Below are 24,909 nucleotides of genomic sequence, written 5' to 3' on the forward strand. Positions count from 1 at the left end.
TCTGGAAAGTTGCTTTCCATTTAGTCCATGATCCCTGCCTGTACTCCTACATGAGGTTACTCCATCCCAGATGCAGGGCTCCACACTTGGCTTTGCCAAGATGCTTCTCCAAGACATTCCCATCAGACAATTCCTCCAACCTGCGGCAGTTCCCCTGAACTGCCACCCTGCCCTGCAGCACACAGACTGCTCCCCCCTGGTTTGGTACAGGAAAATCACTTCTAAAGAAAGACACCTGCTATCTTCATGGACAAATCAGTTCCCACAACTGTTTCCCAGTCATCATGTAACTGCAGACAGTAAGCACAAGGGTTGACAAGTTAAAACAACTTTCCACACGTAGATGAGATCCAGAACATTCAGAGCAAAGAGGGAAGAAGTATATGGTTGGAATAAGGTGAAGGCGAGTCATTAAATTTTTGCCTCAACCTTAAATGCAAAACTGTCTGCAAAGACAGCATCTCTTCCTTTCCAATATTCATATTCACCTCACCGATCAGTCATTTTATTCACAGAAGCCTAAAAAGGATCTTAGATTCAAACTTTTTAAAAAAAACAAACAAACCCTTCAATTTACAATAGTTGAACAATACAGGGCTTTGTTGCTTCACATTTGCATTGTGAATCTTAAGAACTTCAGATTTCAAAATAAAAGCTTTCAACCATACCCAGCTCATTAGCTAGATCTTTTGAAAGACCATCCCCACCCCTGAAACAAGAAGCTCTACTCTAAATTTTCCAAGAGGAAAAATTCTGAAGCATTTAAACACAAGTCGACCCAAATTATTCTGCATGTAGATAATGTAAGGTTTCAGAGGTATAGGCTACACACGCCTTCTCTCTCCCAAGCTGCTTCTGCAACAGAGAAACAAAAACATGGAAGTGCAGAAGAAGTTTTTGGTTTGGCCAAATGTTCAGTGTGGAACCATTTGTTTGTACCATCCGCGTTTAGCTTCTTGTGTGACATTTGCAATGGATAATAAATAACTGCAATTCCCTGCTTCCAAACTCAGACAGCTCTGAGAGCAATAGCATCCTTTAGTACAAACAAATCTAACAGAATTGACATTTTAAATTCTGCAAAGTGTGATCCAAAATGCTTCAGAACACCATTATGCTCAAAAAGCCCCCTGTAAAATATAATTTAAGTAACTATTTAAGTTATAGAGATGCACAGACTGTTAAAGTTAGCCAATTTTATTCAAATGCTGTTAGATAGAACACATAATTACCTCTTCTCAAGAAAGTTACATATTTATGTGCTTTTTAGTCAAATGAAAACTGTTTCCCCCCACCCTGCGGAAGTATTTCAATAGAAGCCTGAGTCTTGAGTAGCCCAGTTAGGTGCCTAAAAATAAACAAATAATCAGGATTAGTAAATAAGAAATTACCATATTACCTATTACTGAAACTTATGAGAAATTATTAAAAAAATTACAATACTAATATATGGCTATGAAATAGGTATGAAGGATAATATGTTAATGAAGGATACCCTATGAGTTTGAGGCAAACATTGATATAGCAGAAATACACTGTAATTAAGTTGTACAGTCTGAGCCTCCTAAACTTGTAGTTTTTAAAAAGGAAAAGTTCTAGAAGATTCCAAAACACAAAATACTATGCCAAATTATTTTCATATTTAAGTTTCACAGGACCTCTCTTTAATGAAATAAATTAATGCCCCACTGCTTGTCCAACTTCCATCACTATTTCAGACAAGCAGTGAGGAAGGCCAACAAAACTTTTAATATTTTTAAAGGTTTTTTTTAGTGTGTCATTCAGTCCTTTTCCTGTTTTAAGTATGTACAGCTGGACCTCAGTCTTCCACCTTACACTGTTCTCTCTCAGAGAGCTCCCCATGTTTTAAGGAGGACAGAAGCAAAAACCAGATCTTGCCCTTCCCTATTTTCCCTGGTTCTACTTAAACCTCTGGCTGATCTAATTATATTCTCCAGTACTAAATGAAATGGGTTGAACAATTTGGGTTTTGCACAACTCTTCCTTCATGTTTCAGTCTTAAGCACCATTCACTCTGCTCTTAATACTGTATGTGCACCTGCAGATAATTTTGAAGTACAACCCACTTGAAAAAGTGGGGTTTACATTTATTTTATTTACTTTAATGTCACCCTTCAAAACCAACCCTTTTCAGGCAGTGAAGGAGACCATTTGAAGGAAGCAGAGAATCAAATGATGACAGAAACACATGTAATTATAAAACAACAAAAAAGGAATACCTAGTAAGGAGGAAATGCGAGAAAACAAAAAAATCAGTCTAATGCTTAGCATGAGAAAAACTTTTCCAATTTAATTCCCAGTGTGAGAACTAGAAATAGGTACATCAGTTGAATTAAAGAATAGGAATTATACTTAAATATATCTCACAAAAAAATAATAGCATGAATTCAGAAAAATATAACATATACCAACCTCGGATCTACCACTCTGATTCAATTTCTTCTCGATGTTCATAGCCAACATTTGACTACGAAAAGACAGGCTTTTGGTCTTTTCAATCACCTGTTGATAAGGTGAGACTGCATTGTTGCCCATGACCACATGGCCCTAAAACACAGGAAAGGTATAGTGAATTTAACATTCACTCAGAATGCATACACCTTTAATTTGATGCTTTGCTTCCAGAGCTTTTACAAATCATCTTACACAAGGATCAAAGAAGAATAAATGAATTCCACTACACCTTATAGGCCAAGAATAAACAACCAACAGAAATTAGAATTTGCTGTACCCAAATTAGGTAAAAGAAACTTAAGAATGCAACAAATTCACTTGGATCCATCTATACAGTCTTACCAGCTTTGAATCCAGTTTGGCATCTAAACGTGCATTTCGAATTAGATTGACGATCCATCTTTCCGCTTCTTCAGGAGTCATATTTAACTTATCCGCCAACATACTGAAAGAGACAATCAAAAAGTGAAATAGAATCCCTCTGGTGTTGGTAAGTTTGATTAGGGACTACAGAAAACAAGCTAAATCAACACAAAATTTAGACACTTGTCTTCAATAAATACCATTTATCTGGCAAGTACACTTTTGTTTGACTGAAGTGACTTTAGAGCGTACATACACGCACTCCTGTGCATCTCCCACCCCTGCTGCTTTACACTAGGACATTGTAAGGATCTGGCATCCTGAAAGTATATACTTAATCATTCTGAGCTACATCTTGCACTTAAATCTTGACCTGCACAGTATTTATATATTCCTATTAAACCTTGCCTACATAAACGTTCTTCAAAAATTGTCAATTAAGTAATCTCACCACAACATAAACCAACAACACTCATTATAAAGGTAATAACTGCATGCTTCATTCTTATTTAAATCCAGCTAGCAGTCACAAGAGTTTAGACTAATTAGTCCAGGAAAGCGTCCCTCAGCAGCTCATTTAGCAATAAACTTCCCCCAAAGTTTCTGGGAACAAGAGTCATGAGACAGAGTTTGGTATAGAAGCACGACAGATACACCACGTTCAAACTTCTTGAAATTTCAAGAAGGGATGGTGGGGAAGGACAGAGAAAGGAAAATTCTTAATGAAACAAACACTCCTGGCCAGGGATAATTCCTTCTGATGACATTTCCATGGCTTTCCAGCCAGCTCCTTTAGCTTCCTGCTGGCAGTTGGCTCACACAGGACATTTGAAATGCTCATTCTTCCATCAGCTTTCAGACGAAGGTAACAAACATGAGGTAAGGGCTACAGACATGACCAAAAAACCAGCTGGCTACGTGGAGCAGCAGAAGAGGTCAATTTCCCAATTTACAGGATGTTGCTTAAACATAGTTTTCTCCACCTGAAAAAGTGAATTCCCTCTTGACATTTATTAGTGCCAAGCAGATACTTTATAATGTATCAGTTATTCCCTTTCTATCAAGCTAGACTATCTATAGTCTGTTCTGTATGTTCTTATCTATCACCATTCTCCCAACTATAAAAGTAAACTCAACCTCTTGTCACAAACAAACATGAAGTGACACTAGCAGAAAAAACCCAAAATAACTCAAAATACTGGACTTACACTGACCTCACTGCAGCCAAATAACACAACAAACAGGCAAAGTAATGGAAGCAAGAAAAGTTGTGGTTTAGATTACCATTGTTTATAAAGACTCCCACTATAATCCAATAAAAAAAAAATCAGTGAATTATAATGAAAATTTTATTAACATTTAAAGAATACTGTCTACCACTGCAAGTTACAGGTGATTTCAAAAGGTAGTTCCTCAACAGTAGTTTCTGAAATAGTTCCTTAGATTATTTCCATCCCTCTGTTTTATAAGATTGACTTATTTGGGTCATGCTAGGGCAAGTGTTATTTAAGTTTTCCTTTGGTTAAAAGGTATGTTTACTGAATTCCACACATCTTTATATATAAACAAGCTCGTACTGCACAGGAAAGAAAAATATATTGAAAATGGAGCATATTCAGCTCTACAATTAAATTCAGACATATCAAATTACTCAAAACATATTCTGAATTAATTTCATCTATTACTCCCATTAAACAACATAATTCAAACAGCAAACAAACTGCAGGATGATTTGAGATGCATAAATTTTAAATTACAACTGATAAAGCAACTATGTCCTTTGGAAACATGTCAGCTGCCTAGCAGATGTAAGTAGTTAAAAAAAATAAAATTAAACGAGCCATCTATTTTCTATTTAACATAAAAAATAGCAGATTTTCCACTAATTATTTTCAAATTTGTTCTGAGTAGTTAAACAGTACTTATCAAGCACTGTGGTACAACCAACTAGTTTTCAAATCCAGGAATAGCAATGGAAATCACTTGTGGACAAAGAAATGCAAGAACTATGCCTCAAACATTTAATTAAAAGCATTTTGACTGGCTTATTTCTTCAAAAACAAGTCTGAATGCACTAAAATACTTATGCACCCCACTTCATAAGCCCAGATCTAATGATTGTTACTGCTTGTGCAGAAATTTAAGTCTTATGTCCATCATTTAAAACACAATGACCTACTGAGAAGAATCTCATTACTCATGATTGATTCCAGGTGCAATTACCTGAAGTGATACATGGTAGGAATATCCATGTCAATCTGAAATATATTTCTACTCAAATTTTATTACTTACCTCAGAACACACCATAACACTTATAAAGACACTGCTACCTATATTTATGGATCACTTGCACACAACAGAGAGCCAACTACAATATTTTCTATCATACTTGAAGATGAAACGCCACATATAACACAAAAATATTAACTTAAAAAGTAATAAAACACTTAGTAAGTGGCAACCACCTACCATAGACCTTGATTTGTTAAATAAAGCTTGCTGGTTTTACTGTAACGAATCGCTGGTATATTATCCAGATTATCAGTATCTTTTGACAGAGACTTGAAGCATATATAAGATACATCCTCCAGACTCTGCTCAATAATTAGAGCCAGATCAGAGAAGCAGACTTCTTAAACATCTAATCTTTAGTTAAAAAAGTAAATATCTAGTTTCACTGAAAATTTTTGCAATATTGACATTCTAAATACTGATTTTTAGCACTAAAAATCATTTACACAAAAAACAAGACACTGTGGGGTTTTATATTCACAAAAAACTCATTTGTAAGAGAACTTTATTTCTTCCAAATACTTATTAAGAACCCCTTTATCACTAAATGGGCAATACTCTTAAAGCAATTTTTAGATAAAGTATTAGCCTTATAAAAATGAAGGTAAGCATGGAAGTTTCATTCACAGCATCTAATTTAGTTTACTATTATGACTATGCTTAAGATACAATAAATCCCAGCTGATGAAAACGCTCCAATTCAGTTTGCCATTTATACTGAACTCATTGAGTACTTTAAGCTTATACAGAGGATAAATGTAGGTAATTTTTCAAATGCACTGAAGACAAACCTGTCACACAGCAAAGAGAGATTATAAGTAATAAGAAACTCTGACATTTCTCCAACTAGATCTATCCATGAATATAAGCTTGTAAATATCCTTTCAATAAACTTGCAAAACTTTAAGACAATTTTCTCTCAAGTCCTTTTCTTTTGAAATCAAGCACCATTAACTCACTTCCTCAGAGGACCAGACACACATTTGCTGTGGATGCAAGCTGGTAACAGGACTCCATTGAACTTGATCGATTTAACAGCTTTGGTTTCTGCTGTCTCAAGGATCTCTGCACTGTTATATACCATTGAGATTTTTATAGCATCCAGAGTTTTTCACTTCACTTTTTTCCTTTTTAATTTAAGGGATGTGGAAATATGGGGAATGAGGGCAAAGGCCAAGTGGAAAGGGACGTCAAGCATGCATAACATCTTCCTGCTTAGTTTCTACAATAGAGGCATTGGAGCTGATCTATTTGAAGTGTCTGCTTTTAGAAAATTAATTTGAGTAAACAGACATCCTTGCTAATAAAAATATTTTCTTGCAGCCAGATCACTTTGTGCCACAGGGACCAAGATCTATTGTTTTCTATTAAATTAATGAAAAAGGCAATACAGTTCCAAATTTTCAAAGAGCATGCCTATAGACCTATAGGAAGACCTATGGGTATCTGTGTATCTACCAAATATAAATAAATTTAAGCAACTGATGTATTTGTAGTTTGTATTTTCTTAATATCATCACTCTATATCAATAGATGTGGAATTGAGCTCCAAATTAAGACACGTGGACTTAGGTGACACTGGGTATGAAATTTCCTATTAAAAGCAGTAGAGCTTTAACCTGACATCATGAGAAAGTTTTAGCTTGAAAGCACTATTTGTTTCGGGGCTGGGAGTGGTAGAGAAAAGATGTTTTAGAAGTAACCACGAAAATTCACCTTTAGATATGATAGTTGTCATTTAAGTATATCACATTAGAGCTATAAAACTAAGACAACAACTATCCAATTAAATTTTAGTTAATGTTTTTCATTTCATCTAGTACCTGAATAATGTACTACTAAAATTTACACTATTTGTCAAACTATCATCCGTGGTTGATTTTTCTGAACTGCCACATTAAGAAGTTATCTTACCCAATGCTGATACATTGATGGATGCGACAAAAAGTCTCAAATATAAAGAGACGGGCATTCTCAATGAAGTCCTCAAGGCATGCCACTAAGAAGAAATCATTCACAAGCACCTGTAAGTGCAAGAAAAAAGGGAACACTGAGAACAAACATGGAAGCAGTAGTTTACTGGTAGACGTTGTCAGAAAGCAAGACCAGTGAACAGTCCATCTAAAAGCAGTTCTTGGTGTGTTCAAAGATGTGGAGAAAAAGCTACAGTCTTAGGAGTTTTCAGTGTTCCACAGCTTGCTCAATTAAAATCACATGCTAACACAATCATCCTCCAACACACAGAATTTAACTCCCCCCATGTATTGAAGGATTTTTCTCTCACTTTGCAATTTCATCAGCATTCTCCTTACCACACAAAACTGGTTCCTTAGAAGTGCAAGTACTTCTATACGCTTCAAGTTACAGGATCACCAGCTCTATGTAGTGAAGATGATTATAAACCACCCGATTTACCCAATTTGGTGACTAATATTAATGAAAAGAAAGCCAAACCAGAGGCTATAATGTTCAGCTATTAGAAATACTAACTTCTACACTAGTCGACCCAAATGCTATGCATCTTTAACTGTTCATAGTAGATGAACTTCCAAGAATATGCATTTCACTATCCTAATGTTATCTCACATTACTTTTCACCATTACAAATTCAGGATGGAATATCTTTCACAACAGAAGGCAAACCCAAGCATTTCTTAAAGCACTTTTCAAGCACTAATGGAAAAGCTGAAGCTCAGCCAAATGCATGATTACCTATTCACTTCTTGTTCTAGAACTGCTTAAATATAATTTTAAAGTTATATCCTCAACAGTAAGTCTTGTTTAAATGTTACAAATTGAGTTGTCAAAAAAACCCAAAACAAAATAAAAAACCCCCAAGACCTGTGAATTAAATCTCATCAGAAAATATTGGCAATGGAATCAACCCATTCACACAGATTAGCTGGCCATTGTGAGTTTTACAGATCTTTACTTAAAGGAAAAGAGGTCTTATAAATGTTATAAAGCTTACTGTTTCACACTCCCTCAGCTTCTTCTGTGCACCATCAAAATCAAAATTAACGTACAAGCATTCCACAAACTCTGTGATGGGGTCCCTGTATGTGTAGGACTCCTGTTAAAAAAAACAGGAACAGTATTAGAAATCAACATCACAAGATCACTCAAGTATTCCTTATATTCTTCAAACAAAATTTAACACTGGAAACAAGTCCAAACCTCATCTTAAATAAAATAGTAAGTTAAACTTCTCAATTCCTCTTATAAAAGCTGAATAAATGCACTCTTTTCTCCCCCAATTGTAGTTACAATCGTAAGTGCAGTTTCACCTTCAGCATTTAGCACTGCTATCTCTGGGTTAGGAAAGTGTCAGAGACTAGAGCTGGTTCTGTATCAAACCTCCAAATTGCTTAAAATATGGTAGAATAGATATTCATTCTAAATTCTGATTTCAAACACTAGTCCAAATCCTTCATACTTCAAACTGAACAATCATTCCATTTACACTGAAAACATAGCTAACACAAATAATGCTAATACATATATACACACACTGCTTGAATTTATTTTGGTATTACAGGAATTACCTTTACAAGGCAGGAACATCACTGTATCTATATATACATCTTCATAAATTAAAACGCAATTATAAACATCCCCCAATATGTCTGTAACACATTTTAAGACCACTGAATTCCATATTGACAATATCTGCTTTAGCATACAAAAAGATCAGCAGATTAAGGGAATTACTAGAAGACACTGTTGACTTTTTCCTGGATCTGTTTTTTTTTTCCTTCCCCAAAGAACTGCATTTACGATCTCATGATTTCAGTTTAAAATTAAGTTTTGTACATAAAGGCAGGTTTTGGGGTTTGTTTTTTTTAAAACACCAAAATTATACTTCTTAATCACGTAACTAAAATCCACTACGTAAAACAGTGTTGGACCTATTATCTTTTCAATTTAAGACATGAACAACAAACTGCTTACCTATCAGTTCAAAAATATTGCAAGTATTAGCAATCTCTAATTGCAAGTAAAGCAATTAGCCTACCATATTACATTTGACAAATCACATCATTCAATACTTTGCTTTTCCTATGGAGAGAAGTCACTAGTTATCCTGTCTGAACCACTTTCAAAACTGTAGAACCTCTACCACTTCATGACTTCATACAACAGACCATACAGAATAGAGTACTAAAAAGATCTCTTATCAGGTATTTTAAAACCAAAGCTGGAGTTGGTATTTTCAAGAGGAAAACCCTAGTGATCCCTTTTTATTCACACCAATTGTACAAGATAAAACAGAAGCAAAAAAGTTGCTGGACTTCAAATACGAGAAGTTCATACTATACTTGAAGTTCCATGCTAGAATCAGGTTTTAGCTTAAGATAAACAATGAGCCTTAACACTTCAACTACTTATGCTACTTCTTTTGTAAACACTAGTGTCTAAAAACGTATTAGGTATACTTAAACTTTGATCTTTCCATTTACTGTGTTTTGTATAAATAATTACAAGAATGCTTCAAGTGGATATAATTGATTGCCTGCACTGTCAGGTATATCATAGTTTATTATTCACAGCATGTTGTTATCATTAAAAGCATTTTAAGCATGATTGTTTGTATATGAGCTGCATGGTTTTTTTCAGACACTTTTTTTGGCTTAACTCCCTTGATTGCTATCAAGCACAACTCTTTTATTGCTCACAGTTATATGAGGATATAGACTTGGACAACAGAAGCATTTTCTAGAAAATGCACAGTGGTTTTGAAATACAAACAAGATCCCAACAATTCCTTGTAGGAATGGCTGAAAAAGAAAAGTCAGATGGAAAGCCATTTCACACATCTCACTGAATTTTCTGCATTTAAACATCCAGAAAGCAAAACTGAGTGTATTGCTTGTTGACATGAAAAAATTATTCTGTCCTCCCACTGACTGACATGCATTTTACTTCACAGTGGAAATATTAATTCCATGAGAGAAAGTGAGCACCAAAATATATAAGTAGAAGTCCTAAACCAGGCATATTGTTAGAAGAAAGTTATTACAAAGTAATAAAGGACAGAAAATATCAGCTACTTCTGTCCTTACCTGCTGAATAACCTTGACTAGATCTTTCAGCACTTGCCTACGTTTTCGAACATCCTTATTTGTTATGACTGCAGTAGTCAGGTATCTGAGGATATGCGGGCACATTGTCTGAATTGCATTGAGATACCTAAAAAGAAAAAAATACAGATAAAGCTGAATTTTGCACCAAACCAGTATTCATAGAAAATAGCTTATGCACCTCTTATGCACCACAATACCGGGGTTATGAGTAACCATTTATTCAAATATAGAAGGATGTTTTATTTTTGTTAACTTTGTGATCATCTTTTTCAGATGGGGAGAGGAGAGGGATAAGGAAGGGGAAGAGAAGGCAGCAGTGCACTAGGATGAGAGAAAAAAAGCGAGGCTAGCACTGCACAAAACAGCCCATATGCTACGTTCAGGACAACACTAGCCTAAGCTGCCAGCTACACTAGTTTCACAAAAGGGGTTTGCACAGCCACTTACAACCACAGGAAGTCCTTTTTCATACTGTCACCTAAGCCTGCAACTTTCTGGTTCAACTCTCTAATAAATAAGCCCATATTTACCAGTGAGAAGTATAAATTAAAAAAATCCCACACATATACTCCAAAAAGAAGGCAAAAAAGCCCACTACAAATTACCAATCTACTGGAAACATCATGCAAAAAGTTCAACTGCTTCTCTTTAGTACTATTCTCCAATTATTAACTCCAACTAGGTACTAGGAGAGCAAAACTTGCCACTAATTTCTCACTGTTAAACTGTTCTAGGCTTCTAGATCTACATATAAAAAAAGTCAGTCCTCTCACAAATGCCTACAGTGTCTCAATTTTCCTTTTTATTCTCAGATTTTCCTCAAAAACCATTCTTAAATAGATTTTTTGAAATCAAAATAGGATAATACCTTCCCCTCCAGCCCTAAAGGATGTGGTAGGGGTTGGTCATCTAAATTCCATCCCTGCCAAGCACCAGAAAGAGCCAGTTCTTCCTACTTCACCACACTTCCCTTTCAAGGAGAAGGCATAACCATGAAGAAAAGCAGACCAGACAACACAAAAAAAGGCTTGGAAAAAAAAATTAGTGTTAATATTATTAGAACTGTGAAACAGCCTCAGGCTCTGGCCTGAAAAATGTCTGGAAAGTTTGCATATTCATTATCTGCCTTCATTTTGATTTAAAGACCCCAACATAACAGAACACAACTTACTGTGGTTGGTAGAGAAAAAGGTCAATGATATTGTCTCTCCCTTTAGGATGATTAAAAAACACGAACAAAGACCAATGGATGAGCCATGTTCTTTGCTGAAGAGACTGCAGGGGAGAGCTGACAGACTGAAAGAAAACATAACATTGGTTTAAGTCAAATACACCACCAGAAGTTTGTATGAATACTAATGCATGGAAACCTGTAAATATTCAAAAATCTGCAATTTTCCACTGGCTCCTTTCAGCTGTTATGTCTCTCAGGCTGAGTTAGACCTCCAGCTTTTTAACCTGTCATCTGTTAACGATAAATCTGCTGAAAGATATAACCAAGGTAAGTTTTCTAACATTATATTCCAAACTGCCAAGATTTGTATTCTGTTATGGCAAGAACATAGATTTTCATTCTCCAAAGACCACGATGCCAACATAAGTTATTACTTCCCTTTTTAATCCTGACTTTTGTTTCCTGTATTTCCTCTTCAGCCTACTTGGCTTCTCCAGCTTTTCAGTTTGTCTTCCTCTCTAAAGCCTCACCAAAGCCTTTTGCCTTTTCATTTAAGCCAGCTGATAATGCACAAATAAGGATTCAGCTCTAAGTATCTGTATTGATCTGAATTTCAGCAACACTTCAAACAGATTGCAAAGCAAAATTATTCATAAAGAACTGACATTGCAAGTAGTAATCACTCCAAAGAGCATAACAGCTAACCACTGTGATTCTATCCTAAAAAAAAAAAATAATCTTGGAGTCTATTCAATAAGTCAAAGTTAATAGCTCATTATAACATATAGGTTCACAAAGATGAAAAAAAAAAAATCAGAGAAGAAAGCCACATGGATAACAAACAATTCTGGGGGGGGTAGGGGGAACCAATAAACCAAAACAAACATCTTTTCAACATTCTGGTTCAGGAGAGTAAAATTCTCACATTTCAGACATAGCCACTGAACCCCCATGAGTAGAGAGGAAGACTGAGACTCCTTAATCACTTCAGTTGGTCTCAATTAGTACTGCAACTCTTGCCCTTCACATTTTTGGTGCTCAACTGAACTCAGGAAACTCGGGAGGAAGCAGAAATGGCTGAAAGCTATTTCCAAAAAACAATCTCCCCTTGCATTTTCTGTCAAAGTTATTATTTTCATGTGAGAAGGGCATAGTATAGTTACATGCACTGTATTCTCTACAGATAATGAATAGTAGAACTATCTGAAATTTCAGCACTAAACAATTTCACACAACGATACCTTGATCTCAAACTCATCCTTGAGACTAGTTTGGTTTTTTGTTTATTGGAAATACTTTAAAAGTTCTCAACTACATTTTCAAATGTGATGAGAGAAACAAGAAATTTCAAGAAATAGTGAAGTTTCCTTTTCCATAAGCACTCTTCAACCCTCCCACTATTATTAGGAAAGTATCTAGTGAAAAGGTGGTAAACTACTCCTGAACAAGACTGCAAGCAATTCATAACAAAACTCGAATACTAACTCCTCTCACCTTATGAGCACGACCACAATTTTACTTACATTATTATCTATCGTCTCCTTTAGTCTTGTGAGATCTTCCATGGCTGCATCCCAATTCTGCATCAGAATTTCAGATGCCAGTTTTCCCCACAGAGAACTCAAAGCATTTCTGTCTGTTGCTGGAACCTATTGTCAACAACAGAGTCACACTCTTAGTATGCTTTTTAAAGTATTGTTTACTTTCAAAAATAAGAAAAATATTTTCTGGCAGTATTTTTATTTTACAAAATATAAAACTTGCATGTCCCTATCTTCCCAAATGAAGTACTTCTTCTAAAAAAGCAATTTAGGTGCAGCAGAAAAAGCAATAATAAAGCTTCTGAAGTCAAAATTAGAAAATCCTGTCGAAGTTAGACAAAACTCCATGCTGCTCCAGTTCAAGTTAAATAGAAGAACAAAATAAATGGCTGGGCACCAGGTGACACACTGGTTCCAATTTTTTAAAACATATCATATCATAATGCTTCTAAACTGCTTGAACAAGGTTATCCCAAAGCAGGTTCCTAAATAATTCATTGCAGTAGGCAATCACTTTAAAAAAGCTAAGGGCATTTTAGAAAAAAAAAGGTAAAATTTAAAATTTTTTAAGGAGCTAAAATAGCTAATGCTATGCCAAAACCCATACATCTTACAGAGATGTCCAGTAAAACTGCAACTTCGCAGTAGTGTGTTTCCTGAAGAGGTAGTCCTAAGGTCAAACTGTGTTAGTTTTATATAGGAACAAATTACACTAGGTCATTCACAGTGCCAAATTCTGTTCTCAGATCAGTTACAATAGCTCTTTCATAGGTTACGTTTCATCACACAGAACTTTAAGCAAATCTCCCATCAGAATTAGTAACAAAAGTCCTATAGCAAGCTATTACCAGCACAAAACCAGCACTTTGTGAAATTAATTATTTGACATAAAAGAACATAGTTCTTAGCCCAGAGTTAAAGCACAAAGAATTAAGGACAGCTGTTCATAAACCTACATAAGTAACTTTTATTTCCCCTCTCAGCACATCAGAGGTACCTATAACACTTAAAGTCATACAGAAGAACTCAGCTTTTTCATCAACATTTACACTACAGTTTCACCTCATTCCTACTTTAAAACTTATTCTGATTAAAAATGTATTTCCCAATTTTGCTCCTTTAACTAGTCAATTACAGGAATTACTGTTATTTACTCTAGCAGCATTTCAGAAAGTTTAGGACATTTTTAGACGGGGATAGAAATTAGACAGCAAGAAAAAAACTCAACGCAAAACCCACTACATATTTTCAGCAATGACCCCACATATCTGAGACACACAGTTAAGAAATCATTATCTTCCAGGCAATGAAGGTGCTAATTTAGCAGACACTTTTAATTGAGGAGGGTCACATACACTGTGCTGGTTCCAAATCATGTAATTACAGTTAGCTATTAACAATAACTGCCTTTAGATACTGCAGCTGTTCTAGCTACAGTATCTGGATTTTCAAGCAATTACCTTAAATTTCCATTTGTTAGTAAAATGGCACATTCACTGACCACCAACAATAAATTTACTGTGTTAAAATTCCTACAAGACACTAAATCTTCATTCTCAAAATTCACTTCCACCATTAAGAAATGATATGAATTACAAAAACATGAGAAGAGATACTTCAGAGACAATGGATCTGGTTCTAGAATTCTGATTTAAGCTGTTTACATTTCTTAGGCAGAAGACTTTTACTCTTAAATCCACCACAAAATTCAAGAGAAGACAAATGAGAGTTCAGATAAGAAGCTGGCAGTTCACCATTACCACCAATTACATCCAATCCACCTGCACGCTTTTCACTATTGTTGATAACATCTGTTATCAAAAACAAGTATTCATTTTGTTGGTTTCCCTTTTTTGTTTGTTGGGTTTTTTTTTCCAGGATATATTTACAGTGAGGAAAGAAGTATTGCATAATTAAATGTTACCATGAGACCTACAAATTTAAAAGACAGTTCTGAATTCACCCTGACAATAACAATTGCTGGACCAGAGTGATGACTATCAACAATTATTTTCAACTTTTCTTTGGTGCACAGTAATTGTCTCAAAAAAGCTCAAAAGTATTACAGTTTAAGAACTAATACAGACAACTTTTTGGTCTAATTATTTCATTTAAAAACCCAAACAGACCACAAAACAAAACCCAAAACCAACAAACACCCCAAACTTACCAGAACCCTGAAGAAGTAGAGATATTCTGCAGCTCCTGAGTAATTACCACATTCATATTGGAATTTTGCATACCTGTAGAGTGTATCTAGGTACTCCTGCCTAAACTGAAAAGGAATAAAAATAAAGCTTTTCTTCACCAGAAAATACACCATTACAAGACAATAGTAAAGTAACCTTTGAAGTCCTGAGGTTCTTTGAAAGACAATGTACACAGGAAAGACAACAGGATATTATTATAATCCACGACACTGAATTAAAGATTATACCAATGCTGGAAAACAATGAAATTCTGTATTAAAGTAAAGCACATCTTAGTTATAAGGATGCAGCTAACATTAAGTTCCAGCTTTATTTATGTTTGTTTAAAAATTAGGAGTTCAAAGGCAATTAAAGAAAATACATTAGCATTAGGAATTCTGCCTATTAGCTGCCTTGACATGAGACAGGCCAAAATGTTAGTCTCTTAATTGCTTAGAGCTATTGGAACTGAATTCAAACAGATAAAAGAATTAAAACACTTACACCATGCTTCTCAGCTAAATAGTCAAACAGCATCCGACCATCCCTATAATAAAAAGATAAAAACTGCTGTTTTCACAAAACAAACCGATTGTCACCATGCAACCCACTACGCAACACAATCTTTATTCAGATATTTTACTCTTCACAGCTAAAGTTTAAAATAATACTCCTCCACTTGCTGTGCAAAGCAACTGCAGAAATAGTGAGCCAAATATTCCTAAAGTACCATGAAGTTTCAAAAATATTAAAGTTATGATAATTTTAAATAAATACCACCTGCAACAACAACCTGATTTAAGAAAGGGTAGGAGATTGTTTTAAATTTGATGGCATCCTTAGCTTTCAGTATGAAAGTTAAATTCTGACTTAGAGCTCCACTCACTCTCATATTCCAAGCCCACAGCAGTTACTCTAGCCAAGCAGTTTGAATTTAACAGGAGACAGGAAAAAAAATGGCAAAGACTAGAGTGAAATAGAATTAGCACTGGGACACAGTGGTTAGCAAGAATACTTCTACCACAGCAAATGCATGCAGAATGGAAAACTATAAAAAAATAATCATACTTTGCAAATTCTAAACTTTTAATTCACACATGATCACATTTCTGAAGCTTTTTTTTTTAATTCAACATGGATAATAAAGGGACAAGCAGTATAATCTAGATCAAAGGGAAGTTCCAAGCCTCCAGCAGGCAAGCATGAAATTATCTACCACCAATAAGTCCCTTATTAATGGCCACAGGACTTTTGATACTGATTTTTAAACAACAGTTAACTTGGTGAATAATTTCTTATCCAGACTCTGCAATGGATCTTGATTAGCTCTTACGGTGAAATTTTAGCACACCAGCTTTTCTAAGCAATAAGAACTCCATTCAACCTTTGCTCCAATCATCTGGCAACAAGACCCACAGCTGCATTCATATTCATAAATGAAAGAAAAGTATATTCAATTTGCGATTTTGATTATATGGACTACCTTTCTACGATACAGAAGAAAGAATTAATGACATTTTTTCTATTCTCTACCCCCCACCCTTCTCAGGATGCTTCTATGCCTGTAGCTACCTTCCACTTCATCTCTTCTGTACATTCACACTTCAATCAATCATGTGGTAAAGATGACTTGGACAATTAATGGAACCATCATGTTTGATAGAACACATACCCAAGCTTTAGCTGAAGGGGAAAGCATTGAGCTATAAATTCCTCTTGGGACAAAGATAAAGTAAAAACACACGCAGGGAAAAACTGCCCTGTTTACTCTGAGATCAACTGACTGCAAAGCCGTGAGTTTGTTTAATTAGAGCTTATGGTGTAAGGTTCTACAGGGAAATGGCACATTGCCAAGGTAGCCAAGACTCTTTCATTGCTTCCACATATTACTGGCAATCATGAATCTCACAGGTTTCTTCCAGTGGAACATAGTTCCAGGATGAGGAATACTGAGTATTCCTCTATAATTTTAAAGTCAATGTCCTCCAACAGCTGCATAGAAAAAGAAAGTGAAATGTTTTCTTATTCTTGAAAGAGCTTCCACTTGCAAAGTTTCCATCACACATCTTTTAGATTTTCCCAGACTTTGGTGAATTTCTGCCTGTGATGTGGAATCAGTCTCAAATTTAAAGCTGCATGTTATCAGGGCTTTTGATCCATGACTGGGCTGTTGGAACATCAAAGTCAAAGACCCAAAAGTTGTTTTCTACTATCTAAAGCACTCTGGTCTAAACAAATGGACACCTCTCTGCCCGATTCTCCCCATTACTGTATAACCCCAACAATCTGGGTTAGAACTTCTGTTGAGCCAATAACCAAAACCAATATTTCTGAGCTGCAAAGTTCTCAGACATTTTAAAAACAAAAATGATGTACCAGTTCTGAAACAACTTGCTGCATGTAAGTATTGAGGCTAATATTCTATAGTATTAGACTATATTCCATACATTTTTTGATCATATCTCTTGCTTCCAAAAATGGACGTTTCTGATTTGAAATGAGTCCTACTGACCAACTTCTATGAATCATAAGTAACAGAATACATTTCCTAAGAAATGCCACTAATTAGAATTGCAACAGCAATTTTTTTCTAGGCCAAATATTTTTATAAAAACTGGCTAAGATCTCTATACATGGATCAGAAGTTCAATTAGACTAATAGAATTGTGAGAGTGTCAGGGAGTCTTTTCTTTAAAGTTAAGATACTCCCAGTTAATAACTTCAAGGCAGTTAACTAATGGCAACTGGGCCTTTCACTCTCAAAGCTATACTTCCAAAAGCTGTCGAGTGGCTCCTGGTTTTGCATAACCACCCAAGTCATGAGCAAATATAACTCCTTTGCTTAATATAATTATCTGACATGAATATCCATGCTGAAATCAGATACAGAGGTGATTTACTTCTCCTAAGAATGCTTTTTACAGCAGAAGCTAAAGTACATTCTGGTGATATCAGAGCAGAAAATAGAAGCTTTTCGAAAGTGCTGGAAAGCTAACAGATTTCATGATTTCTACTGATATCTTGTTTCACATGCACATTCAGACCCAATGCATTCCACTGTACCGCTTCTGTACCAACCAAGTTCTAAATTAGACTATAACAAATTCTGAAAACAATGCGTAGAATGGAAAAACACAGGCCAAATTAAGTTTATCAGCAAGTCGAGCAACAAAGGAAAAAAGGATGACAATCTGGACTTGAAACAAGGAGTAAATTCTAATGAGTTCCTTCCCCTTCAAGGACCCATTTTCTCTAGGGGGGTTACTCCCAAACAAAGGTACATCTCATCAAGATTTCTGCAGACCAGAAAAGAGTGTTTGGGCATTCAATGTTTTGTAAGAAATTTCTAGAAGCAATGTTATAGTCTTCCATATCAGTAGATGCATAAAGCTTGCCAACAATAAAGTACAGGCTTCAACTTCAAATGCAAGTCGAGCCTAAGGTGCTCTATCCACTGAGGTATGCTCTAGTTGAAATCTTAGTGCAGGTAAGGCTGAAGAAGTGATCCAATAATTTTCCATAGTTGGTTAGACACATTTACAACAGTAATAATAATGCCTCCTATATAAGAACATCAAGCAGTAATATACACTAAACAAATACCTACGCACCCCTCTGTTGAAGTTGCACCATTACCTCCTCTACAACTACAGCTGAACCATTTCCTACAGGGCCCAATTCAGGCTTAACCACAAGAAAACTCTCGACATAACGTGTCAACAAACTCATTCTACTTTAATTACTCCAGTGAACAAAGTGAGAAGTTTGACACATCTTAAAAAAATTACTGTGGGCACTATCTTACACCAACAAGTTGGCCAGTTTAGGGGATCGAAGGGTAAGGGGGGAGAGCACAGGACTCCTGAAAGAAATGTCCTATGAGACTGAAAACATGCTTATCCACCAGGGCCCTCCAAATAAGAAAGACAGCACTCCATAATTCTTTGTGGAAGGTAAAAGACGGAGAGAAGGCAGAGGGTCTCCTGAAAAACAGGATCTGTGGGCTGTGTTTCAGCCCAGATTTCCCCTCAAAAAACCCCCAAATCACCCATCTCAAAAACAAACAAAAAAGCTCCCCCAACCCAACCTCCCAAACCAATCTCAGCTGTGATTTGCCTGCACTGAATGATGACTGTCACTTCTCTCAAGTTGATTCATGAACATTAAGAACAGAGATGCCTTATGCACAGCAGGTAAAAGCACTGAAAAGAGGAAATTGTGTCCAGGAATTTCAATTACCTGACCACAAGGGCTCCTTATTGGCTGGAAATAAAAATGTCTGTCTTTGAAGTTGCTACACTGTCATTTGCATTCCTATCATCAACACCCAAGAGGTACCAGCAAGCCATGCTGAGAAATTAGGTTAGAAATTACCTAGTGGACTGCATTTGCCTTGTAGTCTCTGGATCCTCAAACATCTTGACAATGGGTTCCGTTTCAGCTTGAAGCTGCTTCAGTTGTGCAACAACAGTTGTTCTCTTCTCACGCAAAGCTAAACACACAAACAAACAAGATTTTAATGTAATACTTAAAGTTTTTACAGAAGCCAACCTGGAATTACATGGTGCTGACAGCACATTTAAACACGTCTTCCCAATTCCTACCTCGTTTGTCCTCTCAGTCAAGTCACGAAACCAGAGGTATCTAACAAGTCATCAGTTTAATAAAAAGCTTCTAATATTTGGTTCCTTTACTCCTGTGTGGAGTTCCAACCAAGACAATAAAAAGCAGGTTTAGGTGGAGCAGTCGGTATTAGACAAGGTATCTTCAGGCTGCCACTAAGGCAGAAACAACCTTTTAAGCAAGTTCACTTATTCCCAATAAACTTGGAAAAAGGTAAAGAGTGCTATGATGCCAATAAGATTAATTTTCCTCTAACTGACCAGGTTCTGAAAGGATATTTTTAGAACGCTTACCTGAAAATTGACAGGAAGAATTCAAAGCAGCTCAATATGCAAAATTATGATTTGGAACACTATGCATGTTTAATGAAAACATTAAACCTTTTATGAAAAATAGTTAGGAAATAGAACTAACAGCTTTAGGGTGATTATTTTACAGACCCAAGCTTCCTCACCAAGTGCTACTACTGCAATAAAATTTGAAGAGACCTATGTGCTTAAAAAACCCCTAAAGATAAAACAGTGGCACCCTGAGGCTGGCTATGAGCCAGAGACAAATAGGATCAGAAAAACCAAGACTAAATCCCAGGAGAGAAAAGTATGCAGGAAGCCAAAGCGAGCCAGGGCACTCAGTGCCACAGTGAACCCATTAGACATTTATTTTGTGATATGACTGCATATATATTTGTGAAGGAGGTCCAAAGTGCTTAACACCATAATGGTGAGCCAGCCTAAATCCAAGAATGACTTGCCTGCTAGAAATTGTTCCAGCAAGGAGAAATTATCTCCAACTTCAGATGAATCTCAGGATTATAAAAGGGGAAAACAGATGAAAGAAAAACCACTTAGTTGACTTACTAAAAATACGAAAATGTTTTCCTGTGACATCTCCTGGCTGTGTAATTGTAAGTTGATCTCATGGAAGACAAGACAAAAGCAGCTATAAATTGTGCAGACACATTTCTAAATATGATAGCGTGAATGAACTTAGCTTTAAGTACTTAAAACTGTGAGGTCTTAACAAGAACAACAACAAAACCACCAAACCGTGTAAATTTCTAACAAAACCAGCAATTCCACAAATGAAAATTACCTGTCTGTACATACATTCTGGTAAGTGTTGATGCATGAAGATGACACATACCAGAGTATCTCAAAGTTAAGACCTTTTCATGGAAAGCACCCTAAACAACTGACTCCACACAAAAGTATCACCTCTGCTTAAGTTAATTTCATACTGAAGAATAAAAGCCACAGATCAAACAACAGTAAGTCATCATATAGAAAAAACTGATGTCGTCAAACCTTAGGGAGATGTTTGAAAGAAAAATAAGAAAAACAGTCTAAGTGTGGAAATTCTTGGACTACATGAAGGCAGAGCTGCCCAGTGACCAAATTAATTCAACTTCCTTGCAGTATGACCTCATGAAATAACACACTTAGCAGCGTGCTTACAGAAGTGGCTGTAATCAGAATATTAACAATATTAGACGAGCTATGTTGTGAAAGTGTGCCAGTACTGCTGTTCTTTGTGCCATTTACTACTTTAGCATTGTACTAAATATGGACTGCTGATACAGTAATATTCGTCAACAGTTTAGAAAGGCTGGAACAAGGAAAGAAAGTCTACTCAGCCTTGAGATTTTTATGGCCCTGAGATGGTCTGATTTTTTTTTTTAATCAGTAGAACTGATAAGTAACCTAAAAGTGAACTATCATTACAATTATTTCTTAGATTACAAGAGGGAGAACCCCTGGTTATTATTTATTGTCAATCCCATATATCACTGCACACACGTAAGATCTAATGCTAGCACATCAGATTTGTTCAAAACATTGAATCCAATGTTTGTAAATTTATCTGTTCTCTTCATGTATTTCCAGAGGTTAACTGCCAACTCCACTGTTTAAAGAGCCTGAAAAGAGTAAGACCCAGAAGAACAGTTGGTTCTTGTACCTGACTATGCTAGAGCATCTGAGTCTCTTCCTCCTAAGTTGCAAATGAGACAGACTGTAGTCCCATTAGCTTAGAAAAACATGAGGAATTTCACAAAAAGATTGAAAAATAGGAAGAAAGCATATATTCAAAGATTAGGGTCGGAAAGGAAAAAAAACAAAGCAACAAACAAAAAACCAATAGGAAAAAAATCCCCAAACCAAAAAACCCATGAAGAATAGAAAATTAGACAAAGCAAGATATCCTCATTTCCCTCCCCAAACACTCCTCAGGAAGACAGAAATTTAAGAAGTAAACAGAAAAGTTTCCAAAATCATGGAGAAGACACTAAGAGACTAAATTTCATATTCACTATGATAATAGTATCTATTTTCTCCTAAAGAAACAGCAATTTACATGTTGACAAAAGTGAGGAAAACATGCATTTTCAAGAACATCTGTATCTCCTCAAAGTTTAAAAACCAGCTATGGACAGATGGATTAATGGAATTACTTACAATGAAAAACTAGTTTCAATACACTAGACGCTTTAAAGAAAAAAATTCTTTACCCCAAGTCTTTGTGCAATAGTTTTTGACAGATGAGAAAATAAGTGCAACTATTATGCCACAACTTTAAAGTGCTTGAAATAACCAAATCAGCATTGAAATGCTTCAAACATCACTCAGACTAAGTTCCCAGTAGACCAACAAACCCAAACTTCCCACAATTAGGAGATTCTGTTTCAGTATTGCACATCCTTTTGTTACGGCCAAAGTTAAACAGCATTCTAGTTTGAGTGCAACAAGCAAATTACCAGTAGCTATTTACTATTTTAGATAGAAAGGTTGTAAAACAGATTTCACATCTAAATGAGCATGCTTACCATGTGGAATTTCATCAGAGTAAAGATTTTTGTACACATCCATAGCAAAATCCACCATGTTAGTATCACTAAGGAGATCCAGTTTTCCTTGGAGTAGCTCTTTTTCATTGTATATCTGAAACAGTAATTATTAACAGATTTGAGTACTATTAAACAGCTTCCAATTCATATTACATAGTTACCTTTATGGCACAGTTTATTTTTGGATTTTTGCCATAATTTTAAACATCAAATTCACAGCTTTGCAAGATCTTACAGCTTGTCATTTAGTGTGCTTACTATACAGTTTCTCTACATTTCCAGTCTTGGCAAGATACCAGCAACTTCCTGCTGCTTAGGAATGCAGGAACTTCAAAGTCTAGTTAGAAGACAAGTAATATTTTAGATTACTATTTCTTTAACAGGAATAGTAATTCTATTACAATTTATGGGAAATAAAATGCAACATGAAAAAGCTCTGAATATTTTATATATATACACATTCATATATGTAAAAAATTATACAGCCTTGGTCAGATTTTTCTTTCTAAGTAGTGACTACTTTCCACAAAATAATATACTGAAAAGCGCTGACTAGTCAAACAATTTCAAGTGGCTCTCAGAAAACATACTCAAGATCAAATTTATTATTTAATCATAGCACAGACTAATCTAAAATATGTTGTTCTATAGGTCTATAGCATAAAAGCAAATTTAGTTTAGCTTGTGTAATTGGATAGTGTCCTTTTAAACTTGTCAAACCATTTTTTTGAAGTTCCTACCCCATAATTTAGCCCTGAGTTGCAAACTGCTGTTTGGCCTTCAAGGTGTAGGTAGGGGCCTAAACTAGAAGTTACCTCAAAAACACATTTGCATGAAGGCTGGATTACAAGTCAACAGACGACATTAATGGATATCCCAGATCCAGAACTTGCAAAAGTTTAGTTCAGCTCTGAACATCGTGTTGTTCAAGATTAACACTACAACAATAGTTCTGTTTAATTAACGTGAGCTGATTTACAAGTGCCAAAACACTAAAAGTGCCCCCAAGATGACAGATATCAAGCAAAGTCCATACACTAGACATGAAAACTTGACAGGGCAAGTTGTCTTAACGTGTGCAAACTTAACTGGTTATTTCTGAAGCCTAAAATAACTTCTGTTTTAAATTCAAGGCTTTTGTAGAATGCCTCAGATGGTTTAGATTGATGAGAGTGTAAAGTATCTCCAGCACTACCGGGTTCTTTACAGTAATATAACTAATATAGAGATTTATGTATGAAAAGACCAACAAAAGACAGCACTAGAAGGGACTTACACTTGGTTTAACCACAAATTCCTGATGACAACAGCTTCAAACTAAAAGCAACGCTATGTACACCGATGGAAGCCCACACCAACCCCTACCGCTGAGGGCCCACAGGGGTGACACCAGGGCCGCCTCACGTTGCCGGAAGGCCGGCAGAACACCAGGCGCAGCAGCGAGGGAGAGCTTTTACTTCTCCCTCCCGCCAATAAGGGGAGCGGAGAGAAGCTTCGCCGAGGAGCGTGAGAGGACGGGGACACAGGAGCTGCCCTCTGCCTGCCCAGCGAGGGGCTCCGCCAGCCGGGCGGCAGGAGAGGCGGCTGCCCCCGGCCCCCTCCCGCTCCGCGGCCCTGCTCCCCCTCCCTCACGGGAAGGCCCACGCGCCTCCCGCTCTCCCCACGCGGCGCAGGAGCCCCGGGCTCCTCCCTCAGGAAGGGCGCTCCCAGCCGCCTCACGGGCCGGGCCCGGGCCCACGGGAGGCGCCGGCAGCACCGCCTGCCCCTTCCCCACTCCCCCAGCCGCCGGGCCCGGCTCCCCCACCCCCGGGGCCGCCACCTACCTCCTTGACGGAGAGGAACTCCAGCAGCGGGAAGACCAAGTGCCGGTCCAAGAAGTGCGCGATCTTGGTGGTGAGATCGTACTCCGCCATCTTGGCGAGGGGAAGAGAAAAGAGAGAGGCGGAGTCTCTTATGGGCCGTGCGCCTGCGCGGCGCCTGCGCGGCACGGCCCGGCCCGGCCCGGGGGAGGGGGGCGGTGGCGGCGGGCGCATGCGCGGCGGGTTGTGCTTCTCTGTGGTGCGGGGAGGCTGCGGCGAAGAGCTGAGGGTTGTTCCCTGTTGATGTGGAGGGCAGGGATGGGGTGGATTCTGGGCTGGCTTCCCCTTGAGGCGGCTGCAGGGCCCGGCCGGGTGGCGGGGTCGGGGCCCTGTGGGTCGGCTCCTCCGCCCCCAGCCCTGCCCGTGCCGCCGGTGGGGTGAAGGCGCCAGTGAGGCGCGTCAGTGAGTGCTCGGAGTGTGTGCCTTGTGGCGTGGGGTCAGCTTAACGGAACTGATTTCAGAAGTG

General features: G+C 37.1%; 1 protein-coding gene across 1 annotated transcript; it reads right to left on the bottom strand.

Annotated features, from left to right (window-relative positions):
* Positions 1 to 1,181: 1,181 nt before the first annotated feature.
* EIF3E (eukaryotic translation initiation factor 3 subunit E) lies at positions 1,182 to 24,538 on the bottom strand. The gene is made up of 13 exons (XM_014965428.1): positions 24,408 to 24,538; positions 22,564 to 22,678; positions 19,494 to 19,611; positions 15,624 to 15,666; positions 15,101 to 15,205; positions 12,913 to 13,038; positions 11,387 to 11,511; positions 10,195 to 10,321; positions 8,103 to 8,204; positions 7,046 to 7,155; positions 2,818 to 2,920; positions 2,434 to 2,568; positions 1,182 to 1,348 (listed from the first exon to the last, which is right to left on the bottom strand). Exons 1-13 carry the CDS (start codon positions 24,495 to 24,497, stop codon positions 1,310 to 1,312), a joined length of 1,338 nt encoding a protein of 445 aa, XP_014820914.1. The 5' UTR covers positions 24,498 to 24,538; the 3' UTR covers positions 1,182 to 1,309.
* Positions 24,539 to 24,909: the final 371 nt, after the last annotated feature.

Source organism: Calidris pugnax, unplaced genomic scaffold (genome assembly GCF_001431845.1).
Source record: "Calidris pugnax isolate Ruff unplaced genomic scaffold, ASM143184v1 scaffold41, whole genome shotgun sequence".
Taxonomy (NCBI): Eukaryota; Metazoa; Chordata; class Aves; order Charadriiformes; family Scolopacidae; genus Calidris; species Calidris pugnax.